This window comes from Trachypithecus francoisi, unplaced genomic scaffold, assembly GCF_009764315.1.
Source record: "Trachypithecus francoisi isolate TF-2019V2 unplaced genomic scaffold, Tfra_2.0 Lachesis_group0, whole genome shotgun sequence".
NCBI lineage: Eukaryota > Metazoa > Chordata > Mammalia > Primates > Cercopithecidae > Trachypithecus > Trachypithecus francoisi.
In genome coordinates, this window is record NW_022681453.1 from 130,955,215 (window position 1) to 130,967,606 (window position 12,392).

The following is a 12,392-nucleotide window of genomic DNA, read 5'->3' on the forward strand; positions in this document are numbered from 1 at the left end:
CTGTAAGGTTCAATAGTGGGAACTACCTTGTACCTGAAAACTAAGGTTTTTGTTTGTCTTTATTATATTCAGAACTTTAAGAACTTATAGAAAGAGCTCATTGTGCTTTAAATGAAAAATATTAGAGTTTGTTCCCTAATTGGTGCAATTCATGGTGGGGGGTATTCTCAACAAAAGTGTCTTTCACTATGTGATAATGGGCTAAGTCGTTCTGGGTGTCTGTAAATTCTAATAGAGGCATTTTTAAGTACTCACAAATTCTTTCAGACCTAAAGATAGTATCCTATTATATAAAGCCACGAAGATTTAATTTCTTCTGTAAGAGCAAAATTTATATACAGCAAATTTGGCCAAGTAAAAATGCTTATTGAACTCATTGGTAGAACCTATTTCATGGTTGATTATGTGGAACCAGGATAGTAAGATGCAGTAACTTTCTGAATTAAAGGGAAACTTTAATTGGAAATGGAAGAATATCTAGCCTGCAGTATAATTAGATCCATGTAATAGTGAGTCAGTTGTTAATGTAGGGTTTTTTGTTTGTTTGTTTGTTTGTTTTTTGAGATGAAGTTTCGTTCTTGTCACCCAGACTGGAGTGCAGTGGTGCAACCTCGGCTCACTGCAACCTCCGCCTCCCAGGTTCAAGCAATTCTCCTGCCTCAGCCTCCCGAGTAGCAGGGATTACAAGCACCCCCCACGACATACAGCTAATTTTTTGTGTTTTTAGTAGAGATGATGTTTCACTGTGTTGACCATACTGGTCTCGAACTCTTGACCTCAAGTGATCCACCTGCCTCGGCCTCCCAAAGTGCTGGGATTACAGGCATGAGCCACTATGCCCAGCCAGGTTTTGTTTTTGAAGAATCACTCTCATCCTTGCAACAATATTTGTTTCATGTAGTAACTGTATTATTGACAGAGAATAATAAAATTTAGCTTATAATCCCATTGTGTGGGAAGTTAACTGTAAGATGTTATTTGAGACATTTATATGGCCCAGCCAGGGCTCCTAATAACAGTGTTTCGTTAACTTAGTTATAAATTTTTTCCTCATTCATTCATTCAATTTGTGGGTAATCCCATATAATGAATATTGTTCCTACTCCTTGGTCATGTAACTGCCACTTTCTATAATAACCTTCCTGTAATAGGAGAAGCAAGCCAGGCTCTTTAAAGATGCTTTTGCTTAACTACCATTAAGTTAAAACCCTTTTATCAGTCCACATCCTACCTCCCACATCTTGGCCCCAATTACTAACATAAAATCTTTTTTTTTTTTAACTTTTAAGTTCAGGGGCGCAGTGCAGGTCTGTTACATAGATACACTGCGTCATGGGGGTTTGTTGTACAGATTGTTTCATCACCCAGGTATTAAGCCCTGGTACACATTAGTTATTTTCCTGATCCTCTTCCACCCTCCACCCTCTGAAAGGCCCTAGTGTGTTTTGTTCCCCTCCGTGTGTCCCTGTATTCTCATCATTTGGCTCCCACTTATAAGTGAGAACATGCAGTATTTGGTTTTCTGTTCCTGTGTTAGTTTGCTAAGGATGATGGCCTCCAGCTCCATCCACATCCCTACAAAGGACATGATCTCGTTATTTATTATGGCTGCGACTGACATATCATCTATCTTGACATTCATTTCATTCATGCAAACTTATCCAGCACTCACACACAGAACAGAGTAGGGCCAGAGGACCTTAGCTTATATCATGTCTCCCTTTTTTTTGACTGTGTTAAAGCATTATTTTGCTTTTCTGTTTGTTACCAAATCCTTTATCTTCAATGGTTAATTTTCTGTTTATGTATTTGGTTAAACAGGAAAACTGTGGTATGTCTGTGTGTAATGGTAAAATATATATCCTGGGTGGAAGACGGGAAAATGGAGAAGCCACAGACACTATTCTCTGTTATGATCCCGCAACAAGTATCATCACAGGGGTAGCTGCAATGCCCAGGCCAGTGTCCTATCATGGCTGTGTGACTATTCATAGATACAATGAGAAATGTTTTAAACTCTGAAGCCAGGATACCTCACCGAAGAAGCCACACCAATCCAAGATGGGAGGTTTTAAAAACTCTAGAGTGGGAACTTCACATATCTCCTTTGTGCCATATGCAAAAAGTAGTAAAAATAATAATTTGGTGCCTTTCTCCTCAAAATATCAATCTTTCAAACTGTAATAAAGCCTTTCCTATAATTGAAAAAAAAACCTTTTTTGTTAAAGGTAATGGTGGTTGTTACTTGGCCTTTGAAGAGTGTACCTTTTGTAAGTATTTGTAAGAAGCCTATGTGAATTAGGAAATGTCTGTCTGCAGACCTTTTAGGAATGTGTGAATGGTGTCTTCACTTATTATGTATGTTTATCTGTATGTATATTCCTTATTTTGTCATATATGTAGAGAAAATTGCATGACTTGAGGCATCATTTAGGTTGAAGAAGTTAATGCTTAGAATGCATTCTAGGAGAAAAAATCAGTTTTAAAAACCTTTGTTGTTAACAAAGTATGTCCAGATTGATTAATTTTATTGAAGAGTTTTTTTCTGTAATTGATAAAAATGTAATGATAATTCAGGTATCATAAAATACTGAACTATTGTGACTTTATTCTTAGAATTGCTGTCTTACATTTAACATGTTTTTAGGGGGAAATTAGGTAGGAGAGAGAAAAATAAGTGCCCCTACAGAGGGGATTAAAATTATAAGTTAATTCCTAAGAGAAAAATGGAATGGCCATTGAAGGAAAAATGATCCACTATGGCTCTCAAAGTTTTTATGCATCATCTCTTCCATCTTCTAAGAAAGCTTCTTTTCTTAACTAGATAAAGCAGTTGAAACCCATTTTGCAATATTGTCTTGTGAAAACCAGGGACAGACAGCCAGGCACAGTGACTCACACCTGTACTCCCAGCTACTCAGGAGGCTGGGGCAGGAGGATTGCTTGAGCCCAGGAGTTTGAGGCTGCAATGAGCTATGAACGCACACTGCACTCTAGCGTGGGCAACGGGGTGAGACTCTGTCTCAAGAGAAAAGAAAAAGAAAAATAGGGATAGGTTTTCTTCCCTAGCCCAGTAGGGTTTGACCTCATTAGTATGGTGCTTTGGGTGAGGACCTCTTCCTTGATTATCCTAACTTCTAGTGAACAGCTAAAATTCCTGAGAGGCTCTACTGTTACGGTACCTTTAATAGGATAAAGCAGGGACCACCTATCTCAGTGGGTCCATTTTTCTTTTAAAATCAGTTATCTGAAAAAACTTAGCAGTAGTTCCTATCTTTAAGATAAGTCTTTCATTTGGCCCCCATTGTGTAAAATAGTAATCAGCATTTTCAAGCTTCTGTACAACAGACTGCTTTTGTCTAGATTTTTCAACTCCACTTTATAAAGCTTATTAGTTTTCAGAGAGGAATGTGAATTTTTTTTCTAATGCAAATAGATGGATATGGCAGGAACTACAGCATAAGTGATTATTGTGATTCTGGGTGGATGGATATAATTTACAACATTTGGGGATGTTCTAGGTAGCCTGCTGTAGGTTGACTTCCAGTCACTGTTGTCTTTCACATTATAATTTGTATATTTCTTGTGACAGAAGGGATGATGCAAATATGTAATTAGAGTGTCACCAGATTTCTGTTAAAACCAAGGTTGAAATAAAAAGCCTGACATTGGTAAGCTACGTTGTTTTCTCATCTTAGAATGATACAGAGATTTCAAATAGACATTTTTTAAACTTTAATGCTTAGCTAGAATCTACATTCTGAGGAAAACTAAAAAACTTAAAAATTGTTAGGGAATTTTTATTTTTTAAATCATAATTTTAAAATAACCATTTTGTGGTAACAGCAATTCAGAAAACAATTTTGTATCATCTTAGTTGAAAGAATGTAGGTACAATTTGGATACTTGTACTTTAATTTTAGAGTAAACATCTGCATTATACTCTTATAGATAATAGAATTATTTAGATCAGAAATTCTTTACAGTAAATGAGATAATGTGTGAAAAAGTATTTTGTAAATGCTGAGGATTCTACAAACGATAGTTGTTATTTTCATGTGTATTTGTAAGATCATGTCCATTTCATGAATGCAGGACTTCACATAAAAAAAGACTTTTTCAAGATAACTTTGTATTCCAGTATTTTTGTCTATTGTAAAAAGTATTAACTATTTACTTTTATTTTGTTATACATTTATTTTAATATCCATGTGTTTATTATAGTAAATTTGAAATGAAATCCTGAAAAACAGATTTTTTTAAAACACAGACCTCATACCAATATTAATTTTTTCTCTACATAATTTAAAACCACATAAATTAAGTAGTTAAAATTTATATTGAAGGCCACCAAGAACTTACGTTGAATCTTAGAAAATTTAAATAACTATTTTTAAGTTATCCAACTTATATTTTCATTTTTAATATTTATCTTCCTTTACTAATTCTTGATAAATAATAGCATTAGACTTGATAAAATAAAAAAGATTTTAGAGTAGAATTAATATACCAAAAGGGATATATCAGCCAAATTGGTGTCAGATTGTATTCATTCTCTCATCACATAAAGATTTTTCTTTTGATAGGTGATGCTCATATAAACCTTTGGTTTAGAATCTATATATGTACATGTGTATGTATGTAGATAGTATGGTTGTATACACACATATATACCAAACACCATGAATTTTAGCAGTGTGCAATGATCAGAAAAAAAGCATATAAAGTAAAAATTAGTTGACCATGCTAAATTCGATTCTGGAAGATTTTTTTATTTGGGCATTTCTACAACTTTTTACATTTGAAAGTACATGATGAGTATTAGTAATGATGACTTGTGAATAATCAGAATCTTTATGACAATTTAGTTTTACAAGGTCAGAAGAGATGAGTTTGCTAAACCCAGCTGTGATACCTCAGTTGGAAAGGGAATTCAAAGGTATGCTTTGTAGAACAGAAAAGTACAGGTTTGTTTGTTTTTAATGAACTTTAATCCTTTTCTGTTTTTCCTCTATGTGAGTCAGCTACAAAAGTGGTCTAATTTTTACAACAGTAGAACCTCCTCCTTTTCTACTCTAATCTTCCCACTGACTTTACTGCACAGGTATGAAATACTAGCGTATTGGATCTTCAGTAACCTTTTTATTTCCTAGATAATTGAAATATAGGTATTTACTCCATTTAAACCAGGTGATAAGATGATGTAAATACTCAGGGAGGGTATTAACTTGTTACTTTTGCTTGTTTGGGGTGTAAAGTGCCATAACTGAATAATCTTCAATTCATGATTCTGGAGTAAGTTTAATTTGGAAAAAGGGGCTTCACACATGGTGGTGGTTGAACATTGATTCTTTTATATTTAAAAAGATGAAAATGTTTTGTGGACTGATACATTTTATCTTAGTGAATATGAATTGTTTATGTATCTCTACTGTCAAATAGCCTTTTTGAAACTCAGGAAAGACAAAGGTTCAATTACACCACTTTTGTCAATAAGCAACCCAGGTATGTTTTTGTTTTTGTTTTTGTTTTTTCCTGTTGTCTGGATATGGCAATAGATGTTTTAAATTGCTGTGAGAACCCATATATGAAAAGAGAGGAGTTGAACTGTGTGTGCCTTTTATATCTTGAGATTTATATGTGGAAAAGACATCTACTTCAAACTGTATTTTCTTTTTTGGGGGGCGGGGGGACGGAGTCTTGCTCTGTCACCCAGGCTGGAGTGCAGTGGTGCAATCTCAGCTGACTGCAACCTCCACCTCCCAGGTTCAAGGGATTCTGCCTCAGCCTCTCGAGTAGCTGAGACTACAGATGCATGCCACCACACCCGGCTAATTTTTTTGTATTTTTAGTAGAGACGGGGTTTAGTAGAGATGGATCACTCCTGACCACGTGATCCGCCCACCTTGGCCTCCCAAAGTGCTGAGATTACAGGCTTGAGCCACCACGCCCGGCCTGTATTTTCAGAGCGAAGGGCTTGGTGTTTATGTGGTGCCAAGTGGTAAGATAATGGCTCTTCAAGGCTTCCTATGGACTGCCTTTATTTTAGTAAACTCAAGACACCAGTTAACCTCAACAGAGTTTTGGCCTTATTAGAATTTGTTGTGCATCTTATTGAAAACCAGGTTTACATCACCTCACCCCATTATTCTTTTTAGTTAAATAAATTCACCATGCCAGGTAACCAGAATTGAGCGAATTGGTTGATCTTTAAGGCAGTAGGTTTGACTAGCTAGCTATCATTATTGTCACATCTAATGCTAGGCACCAGAAAACATTTGAGCCAGGAGTGTGAATGAATAATTCCAGAGACACTTTAGACATTTTTTAATGTTTTATATGAACGTTTTACATTTGTGTGATTGCCTTAGATATTAAATTTTTCCTAGTGCTGAAGGTTATCATCATAAATTTTTTAAAAACAGCAACATTCATAACTTATTTTATATATTGTTCCAAAGAAAAGAATTTGTTTTAATGGTTTCAAAATAACTGCACCTGAATTTGTTTATGTGCCTTAAGTTCTCTAGTGCTATTTCAACTTTTTTTTCAATCTAAATGAAGCTTACCTTAGATAAGGTTCATATTTGTTTCCTATAGAGTAAATAAACTTCCCCTTCTTAAATTGTGTAATAAGCACCAATGTGTGGTTGCTTGGCAGAATGAGAATGTTAAGGGAGATTGTTGGATGTTTGGAGTTTCATTATATTTTTTGTTTTTATTTTTTGATACCTAGGTGCTTTTTAAAATATTCAGACAAATATCTATCTTACATTGATTAAACCCGTGTAAATTCATTTGCAGTATCTACATCGAATGTCAAAAAAGTATACTTATTTTTGTTCCATACTTATGTACAATTTTTTCCCTCTTCAGGCTTTTTCATTTAACTTTCTTGAAAAAGCACTTACTCTTCCCTCCCTATCACCCCTCCCCCATGGTTTCTTTATTTAAATTTTTATTGAGAGTTGTTGGAGCTCTAAGACAATACAATTTTAGAGTTGAACAAAAGTATAATCTGCTTTATAACTAGGATAGACCTAAGGTCATTTGCTTTCAGTTAGAGGCTCCAGAGTCTTCATAGTGAAAAGAATGCTTTGTATTTCATTGTTCTTAGTTAAGTTGTAGCACGTGAATACTTACATGTTTTGTTTCAATATATTTCTTGCATAGTTTAATTTTTTAAAAGTTGTATCTAATAAAATGTCTTTTAACCATTATTACTTGACTATATGGTTGTATTAAATTTTGTTTACCAAAAATTTGTTGTTCTGTTTTATTTTAAATATATTTAAGGGGTTGTGCAAAAAGAGATGGGGAAAATACTGGATATATTAATAGATGTGTGTATTTACTGATATGTCCATAAAATAACTGGAAGGATAAATAAGAAACTGAAAACATTAGTGTGTAAGAGGAAATGAAATGGTGACTGAAGGACAAGTAAAAATGAAACTTGACTGCATACGTGTGTGTATATATATATATAATTATAAATACGTATAAAATCAATTTCTTAGTCTGAAACACACGAAAGTATTCCCTATTCAAAAAAATATATATATATATTTTGAGACGGAGTCTCGTTCTGTCACCCAGGCTGGAGTGTAGTGGTACAGTCTTGGGTCACTGCAACCTCCGCCTACCAGGTTCAAGTGATTCTCATGCCTCAGCCTCCCATAGCTGTAGTAGCTGCATGTCCCTGTGCCCGGCTAATTTTTGTATTTTTAGTTGAGACAGGGTTTCATCATGTTGGTCAGGCTGGTCTCAAACTCTTGACCTCGTGATCCGCCCGCCTTGGCCTCCCAAAGTGCTGGGATTACAGGCATGAGCCACTGTGCCTGGCCTAAAAATTTTAATTTTTACATTTGCAACCTAATGTTCTTATGATTTGGTTCTTACATTGAGTCAAAGAAAATTTTTTTTAAAAGCATAGAGTTTTTTGTTTGTTTGTTTGTTTTTTTGAGACACGGCCTCACTGTGTCATCCACAGGCTGGAGTGTGGTGGCACCATCATTGCTAACTGTAGCCTAAACTCTTGGGGTCCCAAGTAGCTGGAATTGCAGGTATGTGCCACCATGCCTGGCTGATTATTTTTTGTAGAGACAAGGTTATGTTGCCCAGGCTGGTCTCCAACTCCTGGCCTTAAGTGATGCTTCTACCTCCCAAAGCACTGGGATTACAGACATGAGACACTACATCCAGCCTAGGGTTATTATATACTGGAGAGGCAATGTCTGAATTTGCATTGGCAAAAGTATATTTTTGAAAATACACAAAAACATTATAAAAGCACATAATATGCTTAGAGTTTTGCCGTCAAAGTAAAATGGCAATTAGGGTTTTCATCTTGTTATTATTATTTTTGTGACAAGTTCTCACTCTGTCACCCAGGCTGGAGTGCCGTGGTGCGATCACGGCTCACTGCAGCCTCAACTTGCCAGGCTCAAGCAATCCTCCCACCTCAGCCACACAAGTACTTGGGACTACAGGTGAGCATCACCATGCCTGGCCTTTATTTTTATTTTGTAGAGATGGGGTCTCGCCATGTTGTCCAGGCTGGTCTCAAACTCCTGGGCTCCAGTGATCTGTCTGCTTCAGCCTCCCAAAGTGGTGGGATTGCAAGTGTGAGCCACTGTGCCCAGCCCCTAGAGTGGTTTTTAATGTTAAAGGTGTTTTCATTTGACTTAATGCCTCTATAGTTACATCTGTAAAATGCACGGGCTTCATCAGACCTGATTCCAACCAGTTCTTTGCTGTAGAGTCATTTACCTCTCTCAGTCTCACTCTTTTGGTTCTAGGAAATGTAGCCATAATACTTACCTTACAGGCTTCTTGTAAGGAGGTGAGATTATGCAGTGTATACTAAAGGGTGAACATAGTTCTCACACACAAGAGCAGCACATAACTTCATGCAGCTGGCTCAGGGCAAAAATGCAATGTGCAAAGGCAGGGAAGGAATTGAAACAACTAAAAGTATTCATTAGCTCATATTTGAAAAACCTTGGACAATGGATGAATAGGAGCCTCTTGTATTATACTTTAAATTTTCCCTTTAAAAAAAAATGACCTTGCTGGGTGTGGTGGCTTACGCCTGTATTCCCAGCACTTTGGGAGACCGAGGCAAGAGGATCATGAGGTCAAGCGATAGTGACCATCCTGGCCAACATGGTGAAACCCCATCTCTATTAAAAATACAAAATTAGCTGGGCATGGTGGCATGTGCCTATAATCCCAGCTACTCAGGAGGCTGAGACAGGAGAATCTGCTGAACCTGGGAGGCGGAGGTTGCAGTGAGCCAAGATTGAGTCACAGCATTCCAGTCTGGGCGACAGAGCAAGACTCTGTCTCAAAACAAACAAACACAAAAATCACCTACTGTTTTAATGGAATGAGGAGGGAAATGGACTATACCTGTCTTCTGCTTCTCTGCTGTTTATTAACTGATAATGGAGACAGAAGGGATAGTTTCCTTCTAATTATGTTAGGATCTTTTTTTGAGACAGGATCTCACTATGTCACTCAGATTGAAGTGCAGTGGCACAATCATGGCTCATGGCAGCTCCAATTTCCCAGACTCAGGTGATTCTCCCACCTTAGCATCCCTACTAGCTATAGGACTAGGGCTCATGCTACCATGCCTAGCTAATTTTTAAATTCTTTGTAGAAATGACGTCTTGCTATGTTGCCCAGGGTGTTCTCAAACCCCCGACTTTAAGTGAACCTTCTGCCTTGGCCTCGCAATGTGCTGGGATTACAGGCATGAGCCACAATGCCCAGCTCACATAAATCTCCTATACAAAATATAGATATCAGCATTGTACAAGGAGTATAAATTAAGAGAAAAATCATATGAGCTTTCCCAGCTATCAGATTATCATATCAATCAATATTAAGGTTCTTTCCTTTAAAACAGACTGCCTGCATTTTGGGCCACAAAAACTCAGACTCATTCAATATACAAATTCTAGCTACCCAAATTCTCTGCTTGGTCTTATCTATAGCAAATAGAATACAAAGCAGCAAGGAAAATTCCCTGATAGTTTCTTCTCTCTCTTTTTTTTTCTTTTTTTATAATGAGAAGAGTTCTTTAGGCACATTTATGATGTAGGGTCCAAGGGAAAACAAAAGGGATATTAATAGGAGAAAAGGCATACACATTTATTAATGTGCACAGGGGAGAATCACAAAGTAATTACCCCACTATGCAATGGGGTAGAGAATGTCATATACCCTTCTTAGGGGAAAGGAAGATAGGAAGTGTGGGTGATTTCAGGGAGGTAGTAAATGATTTTTATTTATTTATCGATCTTGGCTCATTGCAACCTCTGCCTCCCAGGTTCAAGTGATTCTTCTGTCTCAGCCTCCCAAATAGCTGGGACTACAGGCATGCGCCATCATGCCCAGCTAATCTTTTTTTTTTTTTTTTTTTGAGACGGAGTCTCGCTCTGTCGCCCAGGCTGGAGTGCAGTGGCCGGATCTCAGCTCACTGCAAGCTCCACCTCCTGGGTTCCCACCGTTCTCCTGCCTCAGCCTCCCGAGTAGCTGGGACTACAGGCGCCCGCCACCTCGCCCGGCTAGTTTTTTGTATTTTTTTTTAGTAGAGACGGGGTTTCACCTTGTTCGCCAGGATGGTCTCGATCTCCTGACCTCGTGATCCACCTGCCTTGGCCTCCCAAAGTGCTGGGATTATAGATGTGAGCAGTAAATGATTTTTAAGAGAATTAAATGGGTTTGTAGAACTTTGAATGGTCTGGAACAAAACTCTGTTGGGCCTACAGAGTAGACAATAGTTGGTGACAAAAGTGTTCAGCGTGTTAACAGACTTCAGTCTTTCTTCCTGTGATATGAGTTCACTTAATGAAAACTCGGGGCCAGGCACGGTGGCTCACGCCTGTAATCCCAGCACTTTGGGAGGCTAAGGCAGGTGGATCACGAGGTCAGGAGATCAGCACCATCCTGGCTAAAACGGTGAAACCCCATCTCTTCTAAAAATACGAAACATTAGCCGGGTGTGGAGGCACGCACCTGTAGTCCCAGCTACTCGGGAGGCTGAGGCAGGAGAATGGCGTGAATCCGGGAGGTGGAGCTTGCAGTGAGCGGAGATCACACCACTGCACTCCAGCCTGGCCAACAGAGTGAGACTCTGTCTCACAAAAAAAAAAAAAGAAAAGAAAAGAAAACTCAGGGAAGGCACCAGCAGTTAATTGTTTTCATCTTTGGTGGGTCCAGACTTTAGGTAGATAAGGGAACTTCAGAGAACAACTTCATCTTGTGCTTTGGGAGAGACAAAGGATTGAGAGACAAAGAACTTGAGGCTTCTTCAGTTCAGCATGTCAAAGTGCCATATTTTGGCACTTTGAGCCCCGAAAATGATTGTTCTGACATTATCTGCTGCTCAATTGGGGAACACCAAATCTAGATGAGTTTATTCTGAATATATGAATAAAGCAGAGAAGGAGGAACATAATGGTCATACAAAAAAGGATTTTGGAGATGTTTGTAGAAATAAAAGTCATCATACATGTAGTGTATCTCCCTGCCAAAGTCAAGTTACGGAAGAGTGTTCTTCCCAACCAAAATCCCTTGTTTGCTGGCATTGGAGGAATCTGATATATGATTATGCAGCAACATCCCACAAATCTGCCATTGGGTGGCCAACTGTGAACACAGAATAAGACTTCTAGGAACAGGGGCAACAGGATTGTACTCTGGGCAGTAATGAATTCATGAAACCTGAGAAATGCAACATTATTTGTTTTGGACACACTCAGTCTAGGCCACGAGAGGCTTCTCATATTGGGAATCAGGACTATTTACAGTCAGGACTATACCCCTTGACTGGGGAATTTATGGCCTATCTAGGCCATAAAATAAAAGATTATGATAAGAGTTATCATAGGGTAACACAAGTAAATAACAAAGGATATTAAAACTTCTGCCAACAGGCCGGGCGCGGTGGCTCAAGCCTGTAATCCCAGCACTTTGGGTGGCCGAGACGGGCGGATCACGAGGTCAGGAGATCGAGACCATCCTGGCTAACACAGTGAAACTCCGTCTCTACTAAAAATACAAAAACTAGCCGGGTAAGGTGGCGGGCGCCTGTAGTCCCAGCTACTCGGGAGGCTGAGGCAGGAGAATGGCGTAAAACCCGGGAGGCGGAGCTTGCAGTGAGCTGAGATCCGGCCACTGCACTCCAGTCAGGGCGACAGAGTGAGACTCCGCCTCAAAAAAAAAAAAAAAAAAAAAAAACTTCTGCCAACAAACAAACTCAGCACTAGCATCAGTATTTTTCACAAAAGAGAGCTGAAGTCCAATCTAAAATAATTGATATAGTTTGGTTGTGTCCCCACCCAAATCTCATCTTGAATTATAACTCCCACAACTTCCAT

At 38.2% G+C, this 12,392-nt stretch overlaps 1 protein-coding gene across 2 annotated transcripts in view; it reads left to right on the top strand.

The window, feature by feature from the left end:
* The window catches only part of KLHL24 (kelch like family member 24), a 54,959-nt gene extending 47,697 nt beyond the window's left edge, over positions 1–7,262 (top strand). Inside the window, exon 7 of one of the 2 annotated variants that reach the window (XM_033211844.1) lies at positions 1,822–7,220. In XM_033211844.1, the coding sequence (XP_033067735.1) occupies positions 1,822–2,022 (201 nt within the window). In that variant the 3' untranslated portion in view covers positions 2,023–7,220. Of the gene's footprint in view, positions 1–1,821 lie in introns of both variants that reach the window. The other variant, XM_033211843.1, reaches the window with a different exon arrangement.
* The last annotated feature ends 5,130 nt before the right edge of the window (positions 7,263–12,392 follow it).